Source organism: Eptatretus burgeri, chromosome 6 (assembly GCF_056783735.1).
Source record: "Eptatretus burgeri isolate ZD-2024b chromosome 6, Ebu_testis_v1, whole genome shotgun sequence".
In the NCBI taxonomy this organism is placed as follows: Eukaryota; Metazoa; Chordata; class Myxini; order Myxiniformes; family Myxinidae; genus Eptatretus; species Eptatretus burgeri.
In genome coordinates this window covers 74,063,809-74,080,522 of record NC_140966.1, presented here as the reverse complement: position 1 = coordinate 74,080,522, position 16,714 = coordinate 74,063,809, and the positions used below count along the sequence as shown (strand labels likewise).

Here is a 16,714-nt window from a genome sequence, read left to right as displayed (position 1 = left end):
TTTTGGATCACTTTAAAGTAGGGTGCCCTGTAATTTTAATGCGCTCTATGGATCCTCCAGAACTCACCAATGGTACACGTTGTGAAGTCACTAAACTACGTGGTAATGTCATCAAAGTGGAAAACTTGAATGATAACCAATGGATAAAAATGATATAATATATTGTTTAAAATACATTCATGTTATCTGTCTTTTACCATATGTTGCCAGTGATGCCCGTCGAAGACGGGCACCTTTACGAGTATAGTAATAAAACACAAAATACAATAATGCTCTAATTCTCTGACATGTACTCTCTGTTTGAAAATGCGTTACCTGCTAAGTCAGCTCACCGTCGAGGAACGCTCTCTGCTTACCTTCGCTCAAGCACTTGCCGTTCCTCCAGGGACAGCCTCCAGCAGATTCAGCACCTCCGGTCACGGCACCAACTGATGAGGATTTTTTCACTCAACCTCGGAGTGATTGTTGTGGAATTCTTCAGTTGTTGTGGAATCTTATTTAACTTGCAGGGTTTTAACGTTTAGCCGATTCGGTTTTAAAATCCTGTTTCACAAATCACAGACACCGATAAAATCAATGTCCACAAAAGTATTTTTCTCAAATGAACAATTTTATTCTAATTTTATCCATCAGTTTATTCTCACCCTCGTACACTTCACACCCACAATGAACCTCTCCCTCATATATATATATATATATATATATATATATATATATATATATATATATATATATATATATATATATATATATATATATATATATTTTTTTTTTTTTTTTGAGAGTGGAGAGGGGTTTTTGATAGCATATAGGCAAAAGTAGTCTTATCAGACCGGTCACCTTCGACTAGCAAAGAATTAAACAAACGTCCAGAAGTGGCAAAGGAATACAAAATAAGACACTATGTCATCGGCTTTAACAATTTTAATAAATGAAAATGAAGAGATAAAAAAACAAACAACTTTAACCTAGTCAGACTGAAGCAAGAGCCACTTGTCTAAAAGAGGAATAATTCCCCAACACTGGATATCTGCTGGATAATCGGACGAGTGGTTCCCAAGTTACGGCCATTTATTTGCCAACCAATGACAGGACACAGTGCTATGACATCATATTGACGTCACAATTGTTCTTTTCCTTTTCTTTTTTGCACGATTGACGTCACAATTCTTCTTCTTCTTTGTTTGATATGACATCACAATTGACGCTGGGGACCTGAGTATGTGCCTTTCCAAGTTTGATATCGTTCTTCTTCATCCGCTTCAGCTGTTTCCCAATTGTTTCCCAAGGTTTGAAAGCTGTTTTTCCCCAAGGTTTGAATTAATTGTTCAAATTATTAATTAATCCCAAGGTTTGAATTTTCCCAAGGGAAACAGCTGTTTCCCAAGGGTTTGAAAGCTGTTTTTTCCCAAGGTTTGAATTAATTGTTCAAATTATTCCTTAATCCCAAGGTTAATTAATCCCAAACTTGCCAGGTATATTGCTGGGGACCTGAGTATGTGCCTTTTCAAGATTTGATATTAATCGGACAAGTGGTTCCCAAGTTATGGCCATTTATTTACCAAACCAATGACAGGACACGGTGCTATGACGTCACGATTGATGTCACAATTCTCCTTCTTTCATTTTTTTTTGCACGTACAAAAACGTACACGTACAACGTACAACGCACGTACGGCGTACAACGCACGTTTTGCATGTACAACGCACGTACGGCGACACACGTACGGGCACGCGAGAGCGAAGGAACGGCCTGTTTTATTTTTATTCTAATTTTATTCATTCATTATAATCCAAGAGTATGATGATGCCATCGCCCCGTTAGCCGGCAGGTGATGAAACACCGCCGTTCACCTGGTTACCACGCTGAGGAGGGGTTGGACTTCTAACCAGGACACACCACACCACACCAAACATGGACACACCACCACCACCACTAGACACGGATATATCATCACCACACCAAACAAGGACACACCACCACCACCACACCAAACACGGACACACCACCCCTCGCCAAACAAGGACACACCACCACCACCACGCCAAACACGGACACACCACACCTCGCCAAACATGGACACACCACCACCACCACTAGACACGGATATATCATCACCACACCAAACAAGGACACACCACCACCACACCAAACACGGACACACCACACCTCGCCAAACAAGGACACACCACCACCACCACGCCAAACACGGACACACCACACCTCGCCAAACAAGGACACACCACCACCACCACACCGTACACAACACACACACCCGGACACACAACACAACCAGACACACAACACCATACTGCCCAGAAACACCACACACAAAGATACAACACATGGACACACCACACACAGATAGACGCACCACACACACACACCGACATAACACACGGACACATCAAACCAAGACACACCACAAACCACACCTCACCACAGATACCACACACATTCCACCTGGATGCACCATATCGCACACAACCGGACACACCACCCATCACACACCTAACACACACACACATCACACCACAACACACAACACACAGACTCAAACCAAAGACACATCACACACACACGGACACACCATGCCATAGACACAACACATACACAGGCACCCACCTTGAAAGAAAACTTGAAGCCAAGAGACATGCACAGAACTTCCAAATGGAATTCCTGAAAAAGGAAAACCATTCTTCTGTTCTGTTTTCACATCAAGGCTGCATTTTAAAAAGATCATTTTAACTCACCAAGTGAAGGTTCTTCATTCCCACTTAGTTCCTGACAAATGACAGTTACAAGAACACAGGTTATGATCATGGTGATCTTCATGTGTAATAGTTACATGACGACATCAACCGAATGATCGACGCTTTCATTGGTGACAGAATGAAGGAAGAACACGGCCAAGGAAGGAATAAATCACAGAATCGTTTTAGAATTTCTCAACAGTCCTGAACTCAACAAGAGCGAGACGTGTATGCGTGTGACACTTTTGTTGGTTTGTTGTGCAATAATTCCATTCCCCCCTGGACCAATTGCACCAAAATTTGCTGTCCCACATTGTGCAACACCATTTAGGTCAAATCACAATGAAAATTATTATTCTTAATCAAATCGATGTTAAAACAATAAATCACGGTGTTCTGGTTGATCGAGCGTCGGATAACGGGAGCCAACCCTGGCAGGGAGACACCTCCCAGGCTGGCTGAGGAGCCCTGCTGATGATTCAGAAAATTTGAAGGTGAATTACTATTTGTTTCTGTGTACAGAATGGAAATTGATAAACAAACGGTCAACATTTGCCACGAGACTACACTGAGGGTAAGTAGCAGTCGCACGATCCCGTACAACCTCAAATATCAATCTTCTTGATGGTTTACTAAAGTCAAAAACAACCTGATCTTGATCAGCTAACTCAACTTAATGCCACGAGAGACTACTCGCCCAAGTTTGTTTGGGTACACCGGCTTGTTATAAATATTGCATCATTGGGCCATGTGGTAAAATCGGGAGATGGCTTGCGGGTGTTATTAATTTGTTACCGGCTTTTCTGCACAACCAGCACCAACTGCCAGCAAGAGGTGTGATGTACGTTTGAACATATTGCTGCGGACGCGGCAGGGATAGCTCCGAAAGGCCGAGGCGTCTATGTAAAGACCACAGATGCCGTCTACAACACTCACCTTTGGTCGGATCCTCATCCATGTCACTTTACCGTACCGGCAAGTTGACTGAAGTAGATGGGGAACCGTGCCAGTGGTTGGTCAAAGGATGTTACTTGGCCGAGCGAACCAACATTTCATGCCACACACTGTCATCTATCGTCTACCATCTGTAGCTCTTCCTCAAACTGTTTTTCCTCGATATGAAGGTCCACTTCTGATAACTTGCTCGTACCGTTTTGGAGATCTCATAAAAGTACATTATTTTTTAAGCAAATCTCATTTAATTGTTCATCCTTCGCACTGAGCCATTGAGAAAGGTAAAGTGACAGGTTTTGAATTCGACACAGCTTACAACTGAGCACTCCTATTCGTCATTTTTTTTTCTTCCTTGTCGAGGCTCGTATGAGAGCGAACACACAACGCACATCAAGGGGGACATGAGACAGGAGGGGAGGGTGTGGAAAGGTCAAAATAGTGGGGAGCAAAGACATTTGGAGATCTGTGGAAGGGAGAGGGATTGGACAGGGAACATGGGGAATAGAAGATGGACATCACAGGGACTTTCAGGAAGGAAAGCAGGGAATTTGAAGGAGGTGGATTTGGGTGGATTATCGGGGGTAGAAAAGATCGAGGATTTGGATGGGGGATGATAAGAGGTGGTGGTGAACAGCTGTTTCGAAGGCCTGCAGGGAAGAATGGGAATGAATAAAGTGAGGGAGTTTATTCCAAAGGTGGGAAAAAAGAGGAATGAAAGAGTGAAGGTGAGCAGTGATTCGTGATTTTGGCATTTTTACCGAAGGGGGTTGTTGGCGGACCTTGAGCGCCCTGTGGAAATGTGGTGAGGACAAATCGCAGAGAGAGCTGGGGGGGGGCGAGGCTGGAGAGGAGACGGTAGAAGACAGAAAGACCACCGACCAACCTGCGGTGATTGAGTGAGAGGCCCAAAGACTCAGCCTCATTGTGGGAGATGCCAATGATCCGAAATGCCTTTGTTTCTACAGCGTGAAGCCGAGAAAGGTGGGAGGCAGGAACACCAGCCAAGAGGGGAGAGCAGTACTCCATCAGGTTGCGGACAAAAGCTTTGTAAGTGGTCAGGAGCTCAGGTGGGCCGAGGAAGGACCTTGTATGACGGAGGATTCCCAGTCGGTGACTGGCTTTGGAGGCGAGGTTTGAAATGTGGCTTTCCCAGGAAAGGTCATGGCAGATAGTGAGACCAGAAGCTTGAAATAAAGGACTTCTTCCAGAGGATTGTTGAGAAAGTGGATGGGGGGGGGGGTTTCTAAACGGTCCTTTCGAAAAGACATAGTGAGAGTGTGAGATTTGTCCGGATTGAAAGACATGTTCCACGTGTTGGACCAGTTTGTGATTTTATCCAGATCAGCAGTGAGCGAAGAAGCTGCTGCTTGCCGGTCTGAGGGATGACCGATGGTACGATAAATAAACATCAGGATAAATAAACATCTAAACATTTAATAAACATCAAGACTTTATGGAGGTGCACAATGTCCAAATGCAAAATCCCATTTAAGTCCAAAATGGGATTAACTCTGATTGAAGGTGAAAGTTAAATTGTAATTTCACAAATTACAAAGCAGTCTGCCATTTCAAAATGTCTCGTGAGCAACAAGACCCCTGGAAAGTGTTACAATTCATTAGAACACATGGAGGTAAACATGACACATTTTATAACAGTTCCTTACTTGTTGACAGCTCTCAATATCGTTTTGTAGTTCTTCCTCAGCTGTCATCATCCATCTGAAGATCTTCCTCGCACCACTGTCCCTCGATCTGAAGGTCCACTTCTGACAACTTGCTCGTGCAGTTTTGGAGATCTTCAGAAAGGTACCTTAAAATCAAGGTAATCTCATTGAATTTTTCGTCCTTTGCACCCAGCCAATGATAAAAGTAATGCGACACATTTGAAAAAAAAATTCAAAATCACACAGCTCACAATTGAGCACTCCTTCCAATCCTCATTGAATAAACATCAAGACATGATGGAGGTGTCCCTCTTAAGTCCAAAATGGGATCAACTCTGATTAAAGGTGCAAAGGCAAAGTGGAATTTCACAAATTACAAAGCAGTCTGCCATTTCTAAATGTCTCCTTCGCAGCAAGACCCCTGGAAGGTGTTACAATTCATCAGAACGTGTGGAGGTGAACATGACACGTTTGATAACGGTCCCTTACTTGTTGGCAGCTCTCGATGTCGTTTTGTAGTTCTTCCTCCTCTCAAATCATCCTTCTGTCGCTCTTCCTCATGCAATTGTTCCTCGCATCGTATTTGAGTTCCTCTGAAAGTACATTTTTGGGGTAATGTCATTGAATCGTTCGTCATTCACACTCAACCATTGAGAAAGAACCTCGACCTGTGCGGCCGAAACATTGCGTTCATGAAGAGAGAGAGAGATATATAGCATCATGAAGCAACAGCACCAAAGATAATAATTCACACATACTGGCAAAGATGATTATCATTAGTGGAGTAAACACTAATACGGAAGGGTGGAGTGAACAAATATTACAAGAAATACCATACAAGGGTCCCCACCTGTTTCCTCAACGTCAATTCATCATCGTTTTGTTGTCGCTTCTACTGATGTAGATTTAACTCCAAAAACAGCAAGTCCCTGTTAAGTTTTTTTAATGGTGTCTGTGTGCCCCTTCTTTCCCAGACACAAGCTCGTACATATTGTCCTTCAGTTGCATCTCAACAAAGATGGACTTTATCTGCAAGTCAGATCAATAAACATGCCAGTCAGTATGGGAAGGGGACACAAATACAGCATGTGGGAGTATCTGTATCGTGCGAGATGATACACATGATTAAGGGACTCAATTGTTCACCAAACTTCTCATCGTTCTCCTGCTGCAGCTGTTTTACATGACAAGTGATGTTGGAAATAAATTTATAAAATCCACGATATGATAAATGTTTGTTGGCAAACACACACACACACACACACACACACACACACACACACACACACACACACACACACACACACACACACACACACACACACACACACACACACACACACACACACACACTTATATGAGAATCACTTAATATTAATAAGCTAAATAGAATAATAGATAATTCTATTCTACTGAACAAAGTGTAAAGATTATTTGGAAGGCCAGTCTGTTTTGGGGAAGAGAGATGTTTTACTTGGCAGACTGGTAACCTAATACAGTAAAGAGATATAAAGCCGTTTAAAATGCAAATGGATATATATATATATGTGTTTGTGTGTGTGTGTGTGTGTGTGTGTGTGTGTGTGTGTGTATATGTACAGTATGTATGTGTGTATATACACACACACACACACACACACACACACACACACACACACACACACACACACACACACACGTACATTTTGGAGAATAAAATGTTACAACATAATGTCGTGAGACTTCTCAGATAATACAGCAGGAAGTAACTTTGCATTTTATTCTCCTTCTTTCATATGGCATACCTTCACATGTAGTGTGATCGTCGTTGCTGTTGCTCACAAGCTTCCGCATGTATCTCCTGAAGGTACATTGGGCGTTCGACCTTTCGACGTGGAATCCATTTCCGCTAAGAAAGGGAAGAGGGTACATGCCGTTACAGATGCAGGTGCTTTGAAGCAGGTTTTAATTGTGAATTGCCGCACCTGAGGAAGATAGGAATGACTTACCATGCGAAGATCTATCAGATCCTGCAGCATGAAGCGCATTCGGGACGACATTTTTCGCCCCTTCACGAGTCGATTCAGAGAGGTGAAATGCTCATTCATCTGTCGAGACACAAACATATGGTGGTAAGTCAGTAGAATAAAAATGTGCAAGAAAGATGATGACAATTGATAGTATAAAAGGAAACGTGTTAATGAAATCTCAAAACTGATGTTTCATTACCATTGCGCGTTGTGTGGAGTCCAGGATCTTTCCAGCAACACCAAGGAGACGACAGAGGTACTCTAACGACTGCTCCTTCCCATCTTTGAGCAACCCCCTAACTATATCGGAGATAACAGATTCATGCAAGACTTCTGCTTTGAAAAGCTCCCCGATGAAGATTACGTTACCCAGAGCGCGCTGTCGAGCTTTCTCCTTGGACGCTGCATCGTCCAAGCTGGAGCTCCCATCCATCCCCATTTTAAACTCATTGTGGCAGCCTTGAATGAGTAGTATGCGGAAGTTGAGGATGTTCCCAGGCTTACTTGTTTGTTGTACCTCAATCTGTGAAAAAGGAAAGATTTGTGGATGTTATTAAAGATAAAGGGGGATCTATTCATTGAATACTTTTTAAAGGGGTGGAGGGGGGGAGATAAATTGAGAAAATAAGAAGTGAAAAAAGAAGGGAATGAATGTAGTGAGGCCGAGAAAGAAGTGGTGAAAGAGGGTAAACAAGTATGGGAGGAAATGAGATTGCTGGGGCAGTATGTATCAGTCTGTGAAACAGGGAGGTAAGGATCACGGGGAGTGGGGAGGAGAGCAGATATTTTCAGAAAAGGATGTTTGTTAGTCGTGTTCTTTCCCTGATGAGTTGTGGTCATGATGTACTTCTCTTACCTTTGAAAGGTGGTAGCACATAATTGCGTACACCTCCGAAAATTTTGATTCCATCATTGCCTTGCTCAAGACAAGCTGAACAATGTCCTTCAGATGACCTTCCTTTGTGATATTGATGTGCTTCATCTGATGAATAATCCGGTCAAAATTTTCCGGTGTCAATTTATTGAGCAGAGATCGAAACTGCCGAATTATATCCTTGGGTAAGGAAATGGGAGTAAAACAAAGGAGGCGTCATTCTTAAGGAGTCAAAATAATAAGTGAGTTAAGAAAGAAAAGTATATTTTAACATGAAATCTCCACAAATGGCCACACTTTCAAATATAACAACAAACTCACTTCATCATCACTCGCCATCCCTCTCTTCTTCGTGGGCCTCCACGCAGTACTCGTAGATTTGATTGGCTCACCACATTCAATCACATGGTGAATAACACGAGCTTCCTGTTGGACATAATAAATCGTCTTTCAAATAAAACAGCAGCAGAGAAACATGAGATTGAGAATTAGTGAAATATGCACAGCACCAGTTCCAAAATTGTAATAATAGGAATCGTACAACTTGTAATTTGAGAAGTGGATGTTCATGTGATTGTTTGTTTATCTGTTTGTGTTTTTGTTTGATATCTATGACTCCTGACCACTGGACAGAATGAGTTGAAAACTTTTGGTTGTACTCGTGGTGTGCACGGAAAGGTTTCAGGGGATAAAAAAAATTCACAGTCCAAGGGGTTCATGGTTGGGGGAAGACTGCAATTCCCTCTCTCATGTGGCATACCTTCAGATGTGGTGTGATATGTTTTGCACCATTTTCAAGGGAACTAACCCATCCCTCAGGGCGGGTTGTTCACTAACATATATCCTGTTCTAACGCAAAACCAGATTGGAAAATGATTCGAACGATCAATAATGCGAGTTGTTTTCAAGCTTTTGATGACTGACTGACAAGGTTGTTTTTAATATCGGCTGGGAACGGGAGTGTTTCTGTTGGGTTCTTGAGATCGTGTTGCTGTACCTTGTTTTGCTGTGGTTGATGACGCTGCAAGTTATTTTGGTCCATCTGTTCCTTCTGAGGCTTCTCTTGCTCCAACGGAGGCTGTGAACATGGCTTCTGCTGGGGTTCCTGATTTTGTTGTGAAGATGGCTTCTGTTGTGAACATGGCTTCTGCTGGGGTTCCTGATTTTGTTGTGAAGATGGCTTCTGTTCTGAACATGGCTTCTGCTGGGGTTCCTGATGTTGTTGCTCCAAATTCTGCACCTTAATGCACATTTGGTGCATTTCCTGCCTGATTTGATCATTTTTAAGAACCACTGCATCCAAGCAGTCATTTTTATTCTTCAAATCAGTCATCAGCAGTGTGACCTGTAAGTGATTAAAAACACATCAGCACGCATCAAGGAAAACATTATCTTCACCTCTTTAGTGTCTGTTATTTCATCTTCAAAGGTCAGAGAGTACAGAGCAAGTCCCACATTGTTAGATAATGGTTGCTTACTTGGTGGCAGTAATTATCGTTGCGCTGGTTCTGCCACTGCCGTTGCTCTTGGAACTCCTGCTCCAATTCAGAAAACCTGCTCCCCAGCTTTGCCAGATCTTGTGAAAGCACGTTATTTCTCAACGTTAGCTCATTTAAATGTTCATCTTTCACACTCGATCGTTGCGAAAGCACCTCAACCTGTGTGGCAGAAACATGACAGTGTCATCGACAGTAAAATTTCTGTTCTACATAACCAGAAAGAAAGAAAGTGGCATGTTTGAAAGAAAATTGACAAATTCCAATAAAAAGTCTTCCATTTGTGAATGCTTCATTGTCAGTCTGACCCCTGTCAGGTGTTTCTACTCATCAGAGCATGTGGAACAGAACATGAGGTGCACCCTCTTGGCATCTGTGATCCCACATGTTTGATAATGGTTCCTTACTTCTTGGCAGGTCTTGACATCCTTCTGTTTCTGCAGTTCATGCTGTTGTCGTTGGTCTTGCAGCTGAAGTTCCACTTCTGAAAACTTGTCGGTAAGTTTCTTCAGCTCCTCTGAAAGTTCCGTGTTTTTCAACGCAATCTGTTTGCATTGTTTATCTTTTGCATTCAATCGTTGCAAAAGTAACTTTATCTTTGGGGCAGAAACATGACAGCGTCATCGACAGTAAAATTTCTGTTCCACATACCCAGAGAGAAAATGACGTTTGACAGAAAATTTAACACCACACAGCTGACAATTGAGCACTTCTTCTAATTCTCAATCAATAAACATCAAGACTTTGTGGAGGACATCCCTCTCAAGTCAAACTGGGATCAATTCTGGTTAAAAGGTGAAAACTTAACATAGGATTTCCCAAATTCCCATAAACAGTCTTCCATTTGTAAATGTCTCATGAGCATCATGACCCCCTGTAAGGTGTTAAAACTCATCAGAATATGTGGAGGTGAACACGATGTTCACTCCCTTGACATCTGAAGTCCCACGTTTGATAACGGTTCCTTACTTGTTGGCAGCTCTTTACGTCCTGCTGTTGATGTTGTGCATCCCGTTGCTGCTGCTTCTCAAGCTGAAGTTCCACTTCTGATAACTTCCTCGTAACCTTTTCAAGATCCTCTGAAAGTTCCTTATTTTTCGAGGAAATTTCACTGAAGTTTTTGTCTCTCGCATTCAACTGCTGAGAAAGCACCTCGACCTGTGTGGCAGAAACATTGTGCTCATGAAGAAACAACATCAAAGATAAGCCTGGTGTTGGCCTACTGGTTAAGGAGGCTGGTTTGAGATCTTAGGGTCTAAAGCTTGAGCCTCTGTCATGCTCTTGAAATAACAGGTGGGTTGACTCAGCCTGTCATCCTTTGAGGTTGGCAAAATGAGTACCGGCTTACTGGAAACAGGGGGGCACTGCATCGGCAGCACAACCGTGCTTCCAGAAATGATGCAGCCAGCAGCCAGAGGCTGCACACGAAACATCAACCACCAATAACAACCACACACAAGCAAATTTAACGATAATTCGTGGACGAATTACTCACACAGAAGTGTGTACCATGCAAATAAAACGAGAAATACCATGCAAGGGTGTATACCTGTTTCTTCAACTCCTCTTCATTGCTGTTTTGCTGCAGTTTTTGCTGATGCAGCTTTTCCTCCGTACACAGCAAGTTGTTGTTGAGTTTTTCAATGTTGTTGATGTGCACCTTGTTTTCACGACACATCGCCTCATGGTGATTCTCCTTTAGTTTCATCTCAACTAAGATGGACTTTATCTGCAAGTCAGATGAATAGGAATGTCAATCGATCAGAGGAGGATACAAATACAGCATGTGGGAGTATCTGTATTGTGTGCAATGATGGACATTATTAATCAGACAAACGAAAGGTTATACTGTACTGTGTGTAAATCCCAGAAGGTACTCACCTCCTCACGGTACTTTGTATCGTTGTCTTGCAGCATCTGCTCTAAATGATGCAGCTTTGCATCAAGGTTTGAGGTTTTCTTTTCAAATTTTTTCTGCTCATCAGAAACTTGACGACTCTGCTGATCGGTCATTTCCAACTGTTTTTTCAGTTCTTCGATCTGCAAAAGTCAAACCATGGAGAAAATAAGCTTCTCTGAGTTCTGTATGAATTATTGGTACTGAACACATCACCTTTGGACCATTTCTATGTCGGTGATTTCATATGTTTCTGGTACAACGAGAGCTGACACAGTCATGTCATGTTGAGCAAAAATTGGTATAAGAACCCGAGTCAATGGGACCGAAAACCCAAAGCCACATACCTGCTGCATGTTTTCTCCATTTTGTCTGTGCACCTGTTCCAGATGTACCTTCTCAGGAATGTTTGCAGGTTCCTGTGCCAGCTGGACATTATTTTCAGGAACCCTTGCTTGGGATCCATTCTCCTCACTTTTTTCTGATTTCTATCAGGAAAATAATTTTTAAAAAAGAAAAATCACCAGATGTTAAAACATATGCAAAAAATGTGGTTGTGTCCATTTCCCAAGAGTGTTGTTTTCCCGTGACACGGTGTCAGGTGGACGTGGTTTTGTGTATTTTACCTGACGCTTTCCGAAAAGCTTTTTAAACCAGCTCTTTTTAATATGGGATTTCGGCATTTCGAATCGAGTCAATCCTGTTGAGAGAGAGAGAGAGAACATGAGAATAAGGGAAATAGATGAGGGGCACACGAGGGAAATTGTCACCTTCACATGGTTTAATTTTGAATAAATGGGAAATATTTTAATGTTTGTTTTTATCAGATACTGTTTCTCTATGGACACACTGGAGTGCCCACTGTGAATGGTCTTCATGCTAAAAGAGCAAACAGTTGTGGGAAGAATTCAACTCCCTCCAGAACTTAAACTAAACGAGTCCTCTCACCACATCTCTTCTTCGTTTGGATGATTACTCACTGCACATCGATTCACAACACGCTTTGGACCCAAACACCATCTTTGATAACACGTGTTCTGACTCACAGTCGTTCCACTCACTTTTTCCTGGGTTTTGGCTCTTTTGGTCCACTTATCGCAACCGCACAGAATAGGTGTGTTCTCCACACACACCACATTTAATCTACCAACATAAACAGAGCTCTTTATCACCACTCACTCACTCACTCACTCACTCTCTCATTGGTATAAACGTTTTGTACCTCCTCGGTGTGGTGGATGAAATTTGGCACAACGTTGCAAATTGAAGGCAACATCCCAAAATAAATAAATAATTGAATCACAAAACAGGGGCGGAGCTTGGACTGCATTGTGTCAACACAGGTCATTCCATATTAATGAGGGGCGTGTTGATTTGGTGTGTGTATAAGAAAATAGTTCCATCATGGCTGCTCACTGAACGGGTGAGTGAATTATTTCCGGCATTTGGCTCCTGTTACAAACTGCACAGAAACAAACATCACAAAAAGGGGGCGGAGCTTGAACTGCACAGAAATCAATTCCACAAAAAGGGGCGGAGCTTGGACTGCATTGCGTCAACACAGCTCATTCAATATTAATGAGGGGCGTGTTGATTTGGTGTGTGCATAAGAAAGTAGTTCCATCATGGCTGCTCACTGAACGGGTAAGTGAATTATTCCCGGCATTTGGCTCCTGTTGCAGACTGAACAGAAATAAACATCTCAAGAAGGGGGCGGAGCTTGAACTGCACAAAAACAAATATCACAAAATGGGGCGGAGCCTGGATGACACCAATAAATATCACAAAATGGGGCGGAGCTTGGACCACATAAATATGAGGTGAACACCTGGGGAGCAAGGCTCAGGGGGCGCCAGCTGCTGGGCTTTGGGTGTGACTGCTTTGGAGCCATAAGAAAGAAATTTGACGCATGAGGAGGCCATTTGGTCCACCATAGCTGCACGACACCAACACCACGTTAAATAAACCGTCAAGCTCACAGTTAATATCATTAGGGGATTGGGGGGGGAGGAATGGGGATGACAAAGTGTGAATGGCTTTGCGACATCATCGAGGTGTGAAACAGAAAGTAATGATCATATAATATATATATATATATATATATATATATATATATATATATATATATATATATATATATATATATATATATATATATATATATATATATACACTCGCAGATACCCGTCAACGACGGGTATGGGGGACAGGACGGATCACAATACTCGGTTACAGTAGTTTCTTTGGATGTTTTGTCTCAGTTCATAGTCAACAACATCTCAGTTCATATTGGTGGTGTGTCTGGGTGTCCATGGTAACGTTTGAGACCGGTCGCGAAAGATTGTCTGCCATGACACATAGTGCCGGATGAGTAACACGGACGATTTGACATATTCATCGTTTCTATATTTCCTCCATCAACAGATTAACAACATGGCAGGAAAAAAGTCGTAAATGCTGAGTTGAACAAACGTCCTGAACTCATGGACTTAGTGAAGTAAAGCACGTCGTCTGGGACCCGGACGTCGGTTTGCAACCGAACACTGCTCATTGTGACGTCATCGATTCCCTCTTTGAAAATTCTATCTATATTCCATTTTTAAATCCACCATCACCTGCGTAAATACATGGAACACACAATGTGAAGATTTCGGAAATAGGAACAGAATATGTTTGGAGAAAAGTGTGTTAGAAATTCCAGGTTTACACACATTATATTATGATGTATAGAGTGGGGTTGGGGGAGGGGGGAGAGTGGGGTTGGGGGAGAAGAGGGATTGGGGGAGGGTGGGGAGAGTGGGGTTGGGGGAGGGGGCAGAGTGGGGTTGGGGGATGGGGGGGAAGAGGGGGGTGAAGGTTTTAGGTTTCGGGTGAAGAATGCACAACACCGACCACACACACTCCCTTGAGGAGACCCTCTCACACACTTCACACTCAGCACAGATGTACACAACCACCCATCCACCATCAAGCTACCACAAGTCCCGATATTGCTGCATCCCTCGATCTGCAATACTCATCGATACCGATCTAATCCCAATTTAAATTATCTCTTGTTTATTCTGCGACTTCCTTTCCAGGGAGATAATTCCTGCATTATAACTACGCTGAGTGAAAGACCCTGACTTGTTACTCTCTCAACTGTCTTGTTCATTACTCTCAGACAAAGTGTGGGGCCTCGTCCGGTCACTGTCAATTCTGCTGAAAAATTTCTACACTTATTATGTTCACGATGACGTGTCATACATATATATATATATATATATATATATATATATATATATATATATATATATATATATATATATATATATATATATATATATATCCATGGAATTTACACATTTATAACCGGCATTTACACATTAACACATTTATAACTGGCATTTACACATTTACACATTTATAACTGGCATTTACACATTTACACATTTATAACTGGCATTTACACATTAACACATTTATAACCGGCATTTACACATTTACACATTTACACATTTATAACCGGCATTTACACATTTATAACCGGCATTTACACATTTACACATTTATAACCGGCATTTACACATTTATAACCGGCATTTACACATTTACACATTTATAACCGGCATTTACACATTTATAACCGGCATTTACACATTTACACATTTACACATTTATAACCGGCATTTACACATTTATAACCGGCCTTTACACATTTACACATTTATAACCGGCATTTACACATTTACACATTTATAACCGGCATTTACACATTTACAACCGGCGAAGCCAGTGTTTTGGATAAATATCAAAGATAAAATTGTCGAGTGAGACCCAGGTTGTAATGCTTGTCCATCATTTCAGCCTTAATGGTGAAAAGAAAACTGATTTTTGTAAGAACTTGATCTTCGCCATTATTATCCTCGACCTCGCGACCACCAGCGACATCAAAATTGGACACATCTGACGGCAAATGCAGAAATCGATAAACGAAAAAGGTTCACACTGCCTGGTACTCACTCTGTGTGGAAACGCGTGAAAAATAATCCAATAAATGTCTATTCGTTCAGACTTTTCACTGTCAGAGAACTGACTGAAAATTAAAAAAAATTATCGATTTGTTTGCCGTTGCTAGGGAGCTCGGGCTGGGCCGTTGCTAGGGAGCTCGGGCTGGGGCGTTGCTAGGGAGCTCGGGCTGGGCCGTTGCTTTGAGAAAAACGCTTTAAAATCTCTATTTACGGGAAAACTGCCCGCACGCATAATATGATATTGTTAAAACATCCGATGAAAAATATTTACATCGACTGCGATTTTAATTTTGCCCCACCGCCATAAATGTCAACAAGCTTTTTCAATCAATTCCATTTCACCAAGTAACAAAATGGCGGATTTTCATGTGTTGCTCAGCAACCGAGGTTGGATACCAAAAATTTGAGGTCACCTCCTGAATTTACACATTTATATAATTATAACGCACTGTGACGTATCATTTATATAATTTACACATTTATATAATTAAAATGCACTATGACGTATCATTTGTTAAGTTTACACATGGACACACGATGACGTATAATTTGTAAAGTTTACACATGGACACACAATGACGTATTTGAAATCTCACAAATGAAAAGAACCGAGTCACGTGACCAACACACTTCCGTTCAGTTCAGTCATTTGAACAGGTCATCACGCCAGGAACATGATAACCAATTAAAAACAGTTTTCCTGAACATCGCCGAGGGATAATGATGAGAAGAGAACAATGGAGTTGTATGTGCAGGAAGAGAATCACCGGAGAGAACTCACGTACAGTTCGTGTGAAATTTGATAAATCACCATCGATCCAACATCAGCACAAACTCACATAAAACACCTTGAAGAGAAGATCCAATTGAACGAAGACCCCGTGAAGACTCTGTAAACAATAACACGTCCGATCACCATGGAAGATTCCGAACAATGAACAATGAACAATGAACTCAGAGACCACGCCCTAAACGCGGACCTCGTTGGAAACACCTCCACGTGTTTCATTCCCGTTTGTGTTTCTCTCGGTTCTCGTTTTGTTCATAATCTCACGG

At 42.0% G+C, this 16,714-nt stretch overlaps 1 protein-coding gene across 4 annotated transcripts; it reads right to left on the bottom strand.

Annotated features, from left to right (window-relative positions):
- Positions 1–790: 790 nt before the first annotated feature.
- LOC147025067 (uncharacterized) lies at positions 791–16,581 on the bottom strand. 4 transcript variants are annotated; one of them, XM_085885616.1, is made up of 19 exons: positions 16,498–16,576; positions 12,275–12,348; positions 11,996–12,136; positions 11,633–11,791; positions 11,301–11,480; positions 10,721–10,909; positions 10,159–10,347; positions 9,734–9,913; positions 9,253–9,600; positions 8,577–8,681; positions 8,238–8,435; positions 7,581–7,904; positions 7,361–7,459; positions 7,157–7,260; positions 6,223–6,401; positions 5,862–5,965; positions 5,373–5,518; positions 2,755–2,785; positions 791–2,680 (listed from the first exon to the last, which is right to left on the bottom strand). In XM_085885616.1, the coding sequence occupies exons 2-14, from the start codon at positions 12,329–12,331 to the stop codon at positions 7,159–7,161; spliced, it is 2,271 nt and encodes a 756-aa protein (XP_085741742.1). In that variant the 5' UTR covers positions 12,332–12,348; positions 16,498–16,576; the 3' UTR covers positions 791–2,680; positions 2,755–2,785; positions 5,373–5,518; positions 5,862–5,965; positions 6,223–6,401; positions 7,157–7,158. The 4 variants fall into 4 exon arrangements, with proteins under 4 accessions (XP_085741742.1, XP_085741741.1, XP_085741740.1 ...); XM_085885615.1 differs by having other exon boundaries at positions 791–2,785; positions 16,507–16,581; XM_085885614.1 differs by having other exon boundaries at positions 791–2,785.
- Between the last annotated feature and the right edge of the window lie 133 nt (positions 16,582–16,714).